The sequence below is a fragment of the Crinia signifera genome, chromosome 3 (genome assembly GCF_055691185.1).
Source record: "Crinia signifera chromosome 3, ASM5569118v1, whole genome shotgun sequence".
Taxonomy (NCBI): domain Eukaryota; kingdom Metazoa; phylum Chordata; class Amphibia; order Anura; family Myobatrachidae; genus Crinia; species Crinia signifera.
Window position 1 is genome coordinate 142,312,465 of NC_139219.1, and position 13,606 is coordinate 142,326,070.

Sequence of the window (13,606 nt, forward strand, 5' to 3'; positions counted from 1 at the left end):
AGCATTTGCATTCATAAGCATTTGTTTATTTTTTATTATTGTTCCATGCAAGTGGGATGATCCAGGAGCATATCTGGAAAAGTTGGAGTGTTTCAAAGTGGGAGAATTCCTCAAAATTATGCTTTTTTTTTTAGTTGTTTCTTAGTTCTGCCTGACAGTCTCTCAATGAGCAATACATTTCTTCTAGTAATGTAGGCATTTTTCAAAGGATGCTGTACATAGCCTTTTGACAAAGCTGTATGTACAATTGTACATTTTATGGGGCATAATGTTGGTTACACCATAACTGTATCCATAAAAGCACATGCCATTTATTTCACGGTTTAGATGTAGATTACTCTACAATATGTACATAATGCATTACACAACAAAATGAAACCGAAAAGGGATTAGATCCCTATCCTAAAAATCCAATTTAGTAATGTACAAGAACAATGAAATAGGAGTACCGGTATGTTTATAAATGCAGTATTAAAAATAACTATGTGCATAGAAACATACCTTTAGCTAAGCAAGGGGTTTAATTTAGGTCAAGCATGTCCAAACTATGGCCCTCCAGCTGTTGTGAAACTACAAGTCCCATTATGCCATGCCACAGTTTTGCTATTAGGGAATGCTAAAATGGTTGCAAAGCGTGCTGGGATATGTAGTTTCACAACAGCTGGAGGGCCATAGTTTGGACATGCCTGAATTAGGTAATATACCCTGTAGTAACTTTCAAAGATGTTATTTAATGACATTATAAATACAATCTATTTTCCTGTTGTGTGTGCATATATTTTACTTTTTGGGTTGTATGTTTTTGTTTTTTCATTTAAGAGTTTTTTTGTATGTGTGTTTTATCATTTTCTTTTACAGCAAAAGAAGAAAAGACCATGAGCCCTCTCCTCCTCCATCCGATGATGATGATAAGGACAACAAGAAGGAAAGCAGAGATCAGGAGTTCAAAGGCCCTGGAGAGCCCAAAGAATACCCAGGTTTTCCAGGAATCAGCAGACCCAGGGGCACGTTTGTAAGTTGTTAAATCCTTTTTTATTTTTTAAATGATATTTTAGGGTTAAAGATAGGGTGTCAACAACTGGCTTCTATTATATTACCTTGTTTTAGCTGAAGGACTTATTAAACCAGCAATCTTTTTCAGAACATTCATTTATGAACACAGGGGTTTCCTGATTCCCATTATCTTCCCTGGTGATGAGTGGGGGAATGTGTGCAATATTTTTTTTCTCTCTGGCTCACATTTAATCATCCTGTAGAGCAGAATCCAACTGACTCTATTTCATGCGCATATATTTCCTTTTTTTTTTTTTTTTTTGAAGATCATAAAAAATTCACAGGAATGCTTTCTTTTTTTATTTTTGTCCCACTTCCATAATTTTTTTTTCTTCCATTATTTTATTTATTTATTTTAGATTTCTAAATATTACATATGTGTCCTCAAACAACCTGCCTCAATATGCCTGGTGCTCGTGGGCCATCAGGGCTAGGGTGCTAGGGCTTGGCAGGTTTTTCACGTCTTTTTACCTGAAAATGCATATTTTAGTTGCATTGTGACATGCTAGCACACATTCCTGACTAATTTAGTATGCTACACTAGTCACTAGTATATCTGTGCACAACTGAGCCTGTACGCATAGCGCGACAGAACTTTGAGGAAAAGGCCAAAGTTGGTTGTGAAGAAATATAACCTTGGATATCAAATTAATCAGCATCACATTGCAACTGAGATGGATTATGGGGTAAATAAACGTGGAAAATAATGCCCAGCACAGGACTGCATGTGTGCTGATAGGGGCTGTTGTGTTCCCTTATACATTATTACTGCAGTCATACCAGTGTGCCTCATATTCAGTCTAATGAACATGGCAACTGCAGCAAATTGCTAACCATCAACAAGATAAGTTTGTGTTTTTTTTACCATCACCTTACATTTGCTCTTCTAAATTTGGGGATTTTCGTTGTTCAGTCCACACACACACACACACACACACACACACACACACACACAAAAAGTGTTGCTCAAGTTGCGCCTGTCTACTGGTATCTGTGTGTGTGTGTGTGTGTGTGTGTGTGTGTGTGTGTGTGGTAATAGTGGTTCAATGATAGTACACTCCAGTGATCCAATGCCCTCTTGGGGAAGTTACCTGTATTTCAGAGTTGCAGTTCTCCGAATGCTGTCTGCTCCATTCATATATTTTTTTTTTTTGTTCATAAGTACAGCTTACAGTATATTCTATGAAGTGGTATGTCATTTCATTAGCATCGTTATTTCCTGGACCAGAACAATAAATCCATGTAAATGATTTTAATGTTTGTGGTCTTTCAGTATCAGAGCAAATAGTGTGGAATTGAATAAGCATTTGCAGAGTCAACCTTGCCATTGTGATGTTTATGTAAACTGCCCTCAGTGATACAGTAGGGTTTTTTGTTACATAATTTAGGTAAAGGCATATGGGGGGCTAATGTCTTTAAATAGGCTCTGTATTAATTGCTTACATTGTAAATTCTAAACCCATTGTTCTCTTCAACAAAGAGGGAGCCAAGGCATGTTATTTGTTGTCTTTAATTTTTATATACTACTTTTTGTCAGCAGTTACATTAGACACATAGACTAACCAAGCAATCATCTTTGCCATGTTCAAAGGGAACACTTCACCAATTAAACCAATTGTTTAGCAGTTCCGAATTAGAGGCAGAGGCCGAGCGCGAGGGGTGTTTGCTGGAACAAGTACTGCTCCTGTGAATACAGCACCAACTTTTCAAAAGCGATCTAAAGAGGAGGAGTGGGATCCAGAATATACTCCTAAAAGCAAGAAATACTTCCTGGTGGGTGTTCTAGGTTTTCCTTTGCATGAACAGACTGCCAGAAATACTATACATAATCATCACATGAGCAGTTGCACTTGGCCCATGTCTCAGTTACACCCACATCACCTACTGTGCTCTACTTTTAAGGCTTGGTTGAATATTAAGTTCTGCAGTTTCTGATGTTTCAAAGCAAAAGAGAGCATACAACCACTTTTTTTTCTCTTAATGGGGATTTTTTTGTTAAAGCATTCTGTGATTGGTGCAATGGTCATAACCCATGTGACATTAACCCTTTCATGCATGAAGTATAACCTAATGCAAGATAAAACATAAAAAAAAGTTTTAGTGTTCAGAGCTTATAAACACAAGTGTTTTTTTTTAAATGATAAAACTAATGATGTTTTACACATGTCCTATGGAGTGAACAGCCTGTATCTGCATCAACAAAGTAGCCCTTATAGCATTGAACAGTATTCACCATGAAAATTGTTTTTTTTTTTTTTTAAATCTAACCGTTCTTGCAAAAAGTAAGGTAAAATGAAAAAAACAAAAACAAGTGTCTTGGATGGTTCCCATTTGTTGCGTTGGTCACTTTTTTCTCCAGAAAACAAAATACTTCTAAGCTGAAAGCACTAATATAAAGATGTTGTTTACAGCAACTGATCACATTTTTAGCTATTATTTTCTAGAAGATGCTAGATAAATGATATGTAAATTCTGATTGCTATTGGCAACATCTTTATTATTAAAAACTGGCACCTATAGTAAATATACACCAAATGCTGAAGACTGTGCATACAGGTATATAGTGAGTTTTACATGTACAAGCTGCATTATGGCACCAGTTACCATGTTTTGCATCAATAGGCTTTGGCCAGCGTTTTACCACACTGAACCTGATTTAAGAGGGTGCAGTTAAAACAGCCTTGTGCTTCAACGGAGGTGAAGTCTCACATGGTCTTTCCCTTTATTGCTCCATAAAGCAGAGTTTTGATATATGCTTGAGCAATGGATCCTTTGAGATCCAACTGATTCATGTAATTGAATCAGATATGTCAAGTGAAAGAACACATAAATCTCCTGTGTTGGTACATTGCCATACACTGATCTGTGAGATGCACTCCCCACCATGTGCGTGTTATTCTGTTCTGTGCCTAACCCTGTTACTAGATGCTTTTGATGTTTGGAGAAATTCAAAATACCAATAAAGCATCTGCCACTACTACAGCTGCTAAAATGGATAATCATTTGAAATCCATTACAATTTAACGTAAGATAGCTTTCTATGAATCCTGCTATGTTATCTGTGAAAACTAGAGATGAGGTGCGGGTTTTGGTTTTTCTCAGTTTTTCTTGCCAAATTATCACAATTTCAGATTTTTTTTGGCTGCTGCATGTTTTGGATAGCCCAAAAAATCCCGCTTTTCATATCCGTAAAACCGAACCCGCTCATCTCTTGTCAAAACTGGCATATATGGCTAGGTTAGGCCTATATGCAAGAATAAGTATCTACTATTGTATTGCATGATGTCCACTGAAGTGGGGAAAATGTGTTTGATCAAAACATCTACCATATTATGGTAAACATTACTTTTCATTTATTTTTTGTATCAGCTCTGCAATGTTGAGTAAAAAAAATGTTTTACACTAATTCCTGAAATGCTCAGTGCTGGTGTCTATTTTATTTTTATCTTTTTAAATGAGTAGTTATTAAAAGCTGCCACTAGGTGGCATAGCTTTTAGGTTTGGTTAAGGCAGGGGTTCCCAAACTTTTTTGAATCACGGCACCCTAGCGTATCAGAATTTTTTCGTGGCACCCCTAGGCCCAAAAACAATGAATTAGATTGGGTTTATATGCGATTCTTAGGGTCAGTTATGTGCTAATGGGCAGGATTTGCTTCTGTTTGTACACATTTTATGATTGGCAGCCTCCAGCACTGGTTTTGCCCATAAATAATTAACCATAAATAAATTGAATTGGTCCTGGACCACCAACCTGGGGCACCCCTGCAAGTGTCCTGAGGCACCCCAGGGAGCCACGGCACACAGTTTGGGAACCACTGGGTTAAGGTTCAAAGAAAATGGCATAGTGCACGAATGTTGAGTTTCTGTAAGTGATTATTACCTAAAAAAAAACAGTTGTCCAATGTAGTGGCCTCTCTGCATGAAAGGGTTAAAAACCACTTAAGACCAAGTCTACTTCATTATGCTGTGTTATTGTGATTCCAAGCATTATTTCTTCACTCTGATGACAAGTTACATCTGTAGACAGGGTTTAAATTTAAGATCAAAGGAAGATTGTCGTTTTTATTAAGGTAAAAAGTGTATATACAAATGTAGGTTGTTTGTAACAATACATATGATTTTATTATGTTACACAAATATATATATATATATATATATATATATATATATATATATATATATTTATGTGTGTCCGTAACACACATGCATCATTAAGAATATTTGGGGACTGTGGAATAATCTGGTTTATTTGTTGATCTAGCATGATGACCGAGATGATGGAGTGGATTACTGGGCAAGGAGAGCTAGGGGACGTGGCAACTTCCAACGTGGTAGGGGACGGTTTCCTTTTAAAAAGTCAGGGAGCAGCCCAAAATGGACACATGACAAATACCAAGGTGATGGTCTTATAGATGAAGAAGATGAAGCAATGGAAGACAGATGCAAAGATGAAAAGGTAAGAATTTCTGTTTTTGCATTATTGATATAATATGCACCCTTTGGTAGTGGGATTGGTATCCTGTGTTAACAATCAGTTTGTTAGCAGTATGATATAAAGCAGAGTATGCTGGCAGTACTAATGTTAAAGCATTGCAACCATGTCAGCAGTGCGTGTGTGTGTGTATATAGACATGGTTACAATGATTTCCCGAAGGTTAGCACTGTCTGTATATGCCACTTCCCATGACACCGTGGACTAAATGATTGCCAACGTTTTGAATTCCTGACTTCCCCGATTCATTAATGATAAAGAATTGAATTATATCCATTGTAAAAATTGAGCTAAGGCGCCCACACAGGGTGATGCTGCCCGAAAGTTTTGGACTAGATCCCATTGCATCTCCTCTAATTCAAAACATATGCAATATGCTATAGCAGAGTGCGTTTTGAGCTAGATGCGATATGATCTAGTCCAAAAAGTACATGCAGCACATATTTGGAATAGATTTATTTTTAATGTTGTGTAGCCTGATGGCTTCCAACTTCACTTGAGACTATGGGGGGGGGGGGGGGGGTGGTATTAAATCCTGGGTCATGACTGTCGATCTGGCCCGACAGCCGTGACCCTAGCCTGTTTTTGTTTGACCGCAGATCGCCAGGCGCAATTCAATGTCCCACTTTGCAATCTGTGAAAAGGGGACGTGTCTGCGTAAACAGCCGTGGATTGTCGATATTCGGCCACGATCGCGACAATTCACGGCCGAAGTTGACATAACGGGCCCGACTGCTTTTAAAGTCGGGCCCATTCTGTCGATCTGCCTCTTCAATGCTATCGGGAAAGACCGCATTGAATAGGCGTTCGCTGCTATTTCCCCCGTCATAAATAGTGGCCCAGATTGAATACCTCCCTATGAATGTAAAATAAAAAAAACACTTAACTAGGTTGATTGTGGTCATTTATGACTACTTGCTTTGTATTATGGGGAAATTTATTATTAAAATGTATTAAACTTTCTAAAGAATGACTAAGTTGCCCATATTAACCAATCTGCTTTTAGTGATCATTTATCAATTCTGTAAAATGTAGGTTGATGCTGATTTAGTTCCTTGTGGACCTTTTTATCCTCCAGTTACTCCTACAAGCTTGTACCTCCAGAACTCTCCCTTTTTATTTTCTGTACGTCTTAGGTCTGTATTCCTCTTCACCTTCCACTAGCTGTCATTTACTGTCTCACTGTCTCTCCCTCCAAATTCTTTGACACCTTTGCTTCCTGGCTCTCACTTCTCTCTTCAGATTTCCACTCCATTATTTTAGGTGAACTTAATCTGGCAATCGATATTACCGGGCAATGGGGCAGATGTATTAACCAGCGTTAAGTGCAAAAATGCACTTAACGCTGGTTAACTGGGGGGGATTACGTCTGTCCCTAATGTATTACTAGCGCACCTAACGTGCGCTAGTGACAGCCCGCCGAGTTACGTTCGGCGGGGCTGTCCCTGCAATCCCCCCCAGGGATTAACGGCCGGGGCGATGTATTAACAGCCTTCAAGGCGTTAATTCGCCCCGGCCGCTTCGCCAGCTCAGGGCTAGCGTTGTCCTATCCCCCACTATGGGGACAACGCTAGCCCTGCGTCTGGCTTGGGCTGCGCTGGAGATCTCGCGCATGCCCAGTAAGCCGGGCAGGGGGGGGCGACGGGGAGTGCGCATGTGCGGGGCGGCGAGGGAGCCGATAAGGAGAGCCGTTAACGCTGGGCATAACGGCTCTCCTTATCGGCTTGGGGGATGTTAATACATCTCCCCATAACGAGTGCCCGCTTCTCCTCGTTATTTCACAAACGTAACAAGCTTAATGATACATCTGCCCCACTTTTCTATATAATGCCCCTTCTGCTCTAGACTCGTTCACTATTCCCCTTTGCAGGCCACCATCTTGCATTTTGAATTCACCAGATATTTGCTAAAGTGTTTACGTATCATAGAGTAATATTTTCCACTACAGTGCTGCCCTTTTCCTCGCCAGTTGTATTCAAGAAACTCCATTTCTTCTAGCCTTCCGACCCACAGCTTTTCTTTTACATGTGCGCGCAGTCTACGAATAACTAGTAATTATAAAATATTGTGTTTTCTTCACAGGAGTGATGCATCTAGAAGAAGATTAGTACCACAAGTTACCGTCTTACAAAATCACTAGATCCACATCTAAGTTGCATTTAAATTCTGTTGCAAATTTTGGTTTTAAAGAACATATGTTTGGCGTGGAGTAACTTTCTGCCAATGAGGGTCCAGAGGAGACTGGTACATGTAATTGCTGGTGTTTGAAATGACAAGTTTTATGAATCCGATTTTAAGTGTTTCTGTTAATTCTGAGTGTATCTGCCATGGAGTGACATAAAGATTGTGAATGGCTTCATTTTCTTCTTTCTAAGAACTGATTTACAGCAAAATTTGCTTTGAACAGCTATAAACTTTGCAGTTGTAACAGATTGTTACAAATATATTTCCTGAACCTATGACTTGTCAATTTTTTTATTTTTGCTTGGATTTTATTTAGCAAATATTATATATGTTACACACCTTAAACTACATTGCACCGCCTGCAGAAACTGGCATGCATTGCTCTTGTAAACTATCAGTGTTAAACCATTTATTGAGTTACTATTGCTTGAAATATTCTCAAAGCCCCATACACAAAAGGCATGCAGTTGCCAAACCCGGTTAATGTTTAGTGTCAACTCCCCCAAATAAAGCATAAACAGTGACAGCCCTGCTCTAATAGTCATCAATACAATGCATTGCAAACATGTGCAACAACCGTCATAATGTAGTGAAGGGTTATGTTTTGAAAGTCTAAAGCTACACATAAAGTGTTACATACATGACATGTTGTTGTGTTTTGGTACTCTGGCAAGGCAGCTGGATCACTTGCTGCACGGTCAACATGTTCAGTTGATGGCCTGCCACATTGTCCAATTCGAACAAATTAGGATTGTATTGCATGTTCCACCAGTTGCGTTCACTTATCCTGGTGTTTCTGGCCCCACCCAGTGATTTGACCAATTTACGTTAAAATAACCAAAAAGCCCAACACATTCCTGTAAATGGGGTGTTCAAGAGCTAATTTAGCTGAGGAAGTGAACCCAGAAAGAGGAAAAGCTGTTATGTTTTATTAGTACTATCCTCACATGTCAGTTAATGCTTGAACCTGTGAACAGTAATTCTACCTCTCAGTACAAGAAAAAGATAAGTCACTGCCCCAAACTAGGCTCAAAACAATGGCTGTTTCAACACGAGTTGGGGACCTTCAGGTGAGGTTGAAGTGTGTTAGTGCCGAAAAGTAATTTTCTGACTGCATTTATATTCACACCCCAATAACTAGATTATTTTGGACAGGGGTTTAAAATAAATATACTTTGTTTTGATACAACACTACAAAGGAACAATATAAAATAGCTAATGTGCTTGATGTAAAAATAATATTCAACTGCCAATAAAGTGGTCACCTTAACAAGAGCAGAAAGTTGCCCCAAAGGGATAGATGTACTCTTGTTGATGTATGTAATTATGCTTTTGGAGAAAAAGTGGATGGAGGTAAAGTACCAACCAACAGTGTAACATGATAGGATCAGATTGGTTGCCACTTTCTCTTTCCACACCTTGGTACATAAGGAGGTATTCAATCCAGGATCACGGCTGTTGATCCCTCCTGGCTGCCTGGCCCGGGTTTTTTTTTTTTTAAATTGAGTAATTTTTTTTGTTTTTTCAATCATGCAAACAACTAACAAGATCCCGACAGACACAAATGATACATAATGATGAGCAGTATTTTGAGTATACACAGAATGGGATGTGCATATAGATAACTTTGACATATCAGACAATACTGACTCCCTTCACTATTAAGGATATACCGTATTAGGCCAAAGGCGCCATCCTGGCCAGTTTGAGGTTTGAACGACAGGCGGGATTTAATGTCCCATCGGGAATAGCGGCAGCAAATTGAATACCCCATATAGACTCAAGGTGCCCATTCTGAACCCCATAGTTGATGTATTGAGTAAAGAAAGCGTACAATGTGCTATATTGCAGCCTATACTTTTTGTACTAGATACAATGCGATCTAGTACAAAAAAATATGGGCTGCACAGACAGCATTGTGTATGGGCACCTTTAGAATAATAAAGTAGAGAGATCTGCTCCTAGCTGCCACATTACAGGTGGTGTTTGATTAATGACAAGAGCTGACTGGTTATTACTTCAACACTTTCTTAGGCTTAGTATGTCTGCTGCTAGGTCCTTCAACATCCAAATCAAAATTGTATAAACTAGGTCAGGCATTCCCAACCACGGTCCTCATGGCACACCAACAGTGCATGTTTTAGTGATATCCAGGCTTCAGCACAGATGGTTTAATCAGAATCCCTCAGATACTAATTTAAGTCACCTGTGCTCAAGCCTGGATATCTACAAAACCTGCACTGTTGGTGTGCCTTGAGGACCGTGGTTGGGAATGCCTGAACTAGGTATACTGGGCCCCTAACCTAGAGCTCTTCCATGTGGGGTGAGAAGTGCAGCCTTGTGTGCCTTTTGTCATGACCGGTTCATTCACTTGATCACATCAAGGTTATTTATATGCAAGCCTGTGAACATAGGGGTATATTTCTTATTGTGTGGGTTTTTAGAAGTGAACATTTTGGCTATAGCAACCAGATTCAATCTATTATCTGGTAGATTAATAAGTGTAATCTGGGTATGGGCAACATCTCCACTTCCAAAAACCCACACTATAGTGCAAGATATATTTTCTACATCGGGATACAGAAGAGCCCTTTTCTGTCTAGTAATATAGACAATTCATTGCTTTTATACAGGATAACACATACAATTATACAGAAAACAGTGTAGAGAAGGGAAAAGTTTGTCAATAGTAACTATTTAGCGTCTAACTCTTCTTTCACAGAATGTATTTGATAACTGCACCTGCAAAGCTGCTTGGTTACTACAACAACCTCCTGCCCTATTCTTTGCACTGTTTGATACGGGTTCCAGATGACTGCCAGACAGAGGGGATCCCGACTCACAGAGGCTATTCTCCCTTTTGGGGGTCCATGACCCCCATAGAGGGAGAATAGAAACAGTGGCGAGCCTGCAAGGGGCTGCTTTGCGCTCACCTCCCTGTCGGAGCACCATACCAAATCCATTTGATACATATTCCACAATGTTGCATGTCACCAGTAAAATGTATTAGTGAGGAAACTTGCTGCAGCATTAAACCAGCTTCCACTGTTTTCATCCTTTGACAGAGTTTGGGTCACAGCTTTTTCTAAACCTTTGTGTGGACTGTCCTCTTCTGGAAAATAGTCTGGTAAGCACAGAGACTTCTCCATAGTGTGATACGGTTCCATACTTTCAAGTGGAAGATAAACCTATATCCAGAATAACAAATTAATGGAATTTTCTACAAGGTAAATTTGTGAACAAACTTTTGGTTTAGTTTTATGGGATTGTATACACACAAAAAAAATATATATAAAATGGTGACAAACAGTAATTTATCTACCTACTGTACAATGGATTTTATTGTATGTCTACCATACAATATTCTGGAAATTATGCGAGCTATCAGGCCTGTTGAAATTGACCTGTCCTAGAGATATTAAGCTTTAAGTATATAGTTCTGTTTGGATCCATTAAAATACTGCCTGAATTGTATCCACAGCTGTTAATGGAATCCTGAGTACAGGCTGAAAATTATATTGGGGTTGTGTTGAGAAATATTACTAGGGACTGTTTATAAACCACGGAGGCCCCCAAAAAATTGATACAACCACTACTGTTTGGATTTGGACTGCATATTCACTAACACCCCTTTTACAACAGCCTAAATAACTGGGTTTGCAGGCGCTGTAAACGCACCCATTTAACATGTCCTTGGTCATGTGACCCTGCATTTCTCCTTTGGTAGTGATCAGGGTTAAACCTGGCATGTTGTAGTTTAACAACAGCTAGAGAGACAGATAAGCTAAGCATGCACTATTGCAGCGGTTCTCAAACTGTGGGTCATGAATCCATGTTGTTGACCATCAGGCTGATTATATTTCTAAGCTCAGTCAGTGATTCAAGGGGTCTGAGTAATCTTGTTTATTTTAGACTCCACATAATTTTGTGCCTCCACAATGCTGCAATGTATGTGCTGTCTGCTGACTACACATGTGATGGCCTTCTGCATCAACTTGCTGGGGTCCTGTCATTTTTATTGTCTGATGTGGTCTCAGAGCAAAACAGTTTGAGGACCCCTGTGCTATTGTATAGCTTAGTGACCTAGAAAATAACTGATGTATATATTATCTTGATGTAATATCAGGGAGAAGTACATTAAAAAAAAAGCTGCTTGACACTGCAATTTCCTCAGGTCTAAAAGGACTGCATATAAATACATTGCACTCAGATAGTACATGCAAAGTTATATGTATGCAATATTTCCCATGAATAACTATCATTCCCAATAATAGTCACAGGGGCAAATGCTCAGGGCTGCAAACATAGCTCTTCAGACTAGCTACATTTTCTATCGGCAGCTTTATGTGGTTTTCTCACAAGTTGGTAACCCCAAACATCCTTTTGTGTTAATCCCTAAAGGAAAACATTTTCATGCATATAAACCAAATGGTTGGGGATTTATAATACATACCAGAGAATGCCAATGAATTTGGCCTTCAATATTGTCCTTAAATAGAATGGATTTAATCAACCAGTAGCTACTGTGCGAGGGAGTTCCAGCCAGAAGCCACAACATGGAAACTGCTATTTTGATTGGTTCTCTAATTTATATCCCCCACCAGAGGGCACTAATAACACCCACAGCCATCTAGTACTAGGTACTCAGACTATATACTGGCCATTTTAATGAGTATATATATATAGGGCGTACATACCCGCTGCATGATATATCTGAAGAGGATTTTATACCCCTTTTACACATTAACTAGGTCACACTCAGGATTTTGTACGCAGGAGCAATCCGGTTTGTGACCTTTTAAAATGCCCTCCGTGGGTGGGTAACTTCACCGGAGACGAGTCCTGAGCCAGCGATAGGAGCATCTTTCAGCACCCTCTACTGCATTGCAATTAATGGGTCAGGTTACCCATTTACACTGCACAGCTAGCTGGGTTGAACCCTAGTCGCTACCAGAGTTGAAATGCCAGGTCCCATGACCCTTTCATTTCAAATAGGAGCGTTTATATAGACTGCAAACCCAGGTTTTTGCGTGCTCCCGTGCAAATACCCAGGTTATTAAGGCTGATGGAAAAGGAGTATTACATTCATATTGTGTTGGCTGTGCAGCACAGGCAATAGCAGTAATTTTGTTACATCTGTCTGTGTACGGTACGGGCAGACTGCTAAACACCTGTAAACTTGCTGCTGGGACTGGCATCTCATGTGGGTGTGGAAATCAAATGCCTGCAAGCTGTGATATCAGGACCGCACATAGAACTGCCTATATTACTTAGGTGTGTATACATTCCTAAATGGATGGCTTAGTGAACAGGTAGCCATCAAATTCAAGTTACCCAGGTGCACACCCAGCTTAGGAGTACATACTTAAAGAGGAGTAAGGGCCAATGGTATAGATCAGAGGTGGGCAACAGGCGGCCCGCGAGACACTTAGGTCTGGCGCGCTGCATTGACATATATTACTATGACAAGTGGCCCGACTATAGCCGCTTGTCAGCGCCAGGACAGACATAACATAAGCTTTACATTATGATTACTTTACTGCTGCCGCCGCCGTTAATGCCCGTCTGTGCGGGAGGGGACACGATGAGGTGGCAGCTGCCTCCCTGCCATTGGTTAGTGCGGCTGGGTCACTGCGTCCCCTCCCATGCTCCCAGAAATGCTGTGCGCGGCATGACGGCACGAACGGCGGCAGGCAGCAGTAAAAAAGTAATAAAGCAAAGCGGATATTGCAAAGCATACCGCCACTTCAGGCACTGTCATTTTATATTTTTTTAATTGAAAAAAAAAAAAGCCACAGCAGAAGCAGTCCGGCCCGCAGGGAGATCAAGGAGCAGACCTGGTGCTGGAGAGCTGGAGCTGGGGACCCTGCGCTGTTA

At 40.0% G+C, this 13,606-nt stretch overlaps 2 protein-coding genes across 7 annotated transcripts in view; one reads left to right on the top strand and one right to left on the bottom strand.

The window, feature by feature from the left end:
- BCLAF1 (BCL2 associated transcription factor 1) overlaps positions 1-8,004 on the top strand; it is a 49,416-nt gene extending 41,412 nt beyond the window's left edge. For 2 of the 6 annotated variants that reach the window (XM_083176634.1, XM_083176632.1), the window contains exons 9-12: positions 859-1,012; positions 2,677-2,826; positions 5,315-5,509; positions 7,628-8,004. In XM_083176634.1, coding sequence (XP_083032760.1) covers positions 859-1,012; positions 2,677-2,826; positions 5,315-5,509; positions 7,628-7,633 — 505 coding nt within the window. In that variant the 3' untranslated portion in view covers positions 7,634-8,004. Of the gene's footprint in view, positions 1-858; positions 1,013-2,644; positions 2,827-5,314; positions 5,510-7,627 lie in introns of those variants that run through there. The other 4 variants (XM_083176633.1, XR_014471686.1, XM_083176635.1 and 1 more) reach the window with 4 other exon arrangements.
- LOC146063836 (armadillo repeat-containing protein 1-like) overlaps positions 7,927-13,606 on the bottom strand; it is a 49,172-nt gene continuing 43,492 nt past the window's right edge. The window contains exon 7 of the mRNA XM_083176637.1: positions 7,927-10,917. Within this exon, the coding sequence (XP_083032763.1) occupies positions 10,720-10,917 (198 nt within the window). The 3' untranslated portion in view covers positions 7,927-10,719. The remainder of the gene's footprint in view (positions 10,918-13,606) is intronic.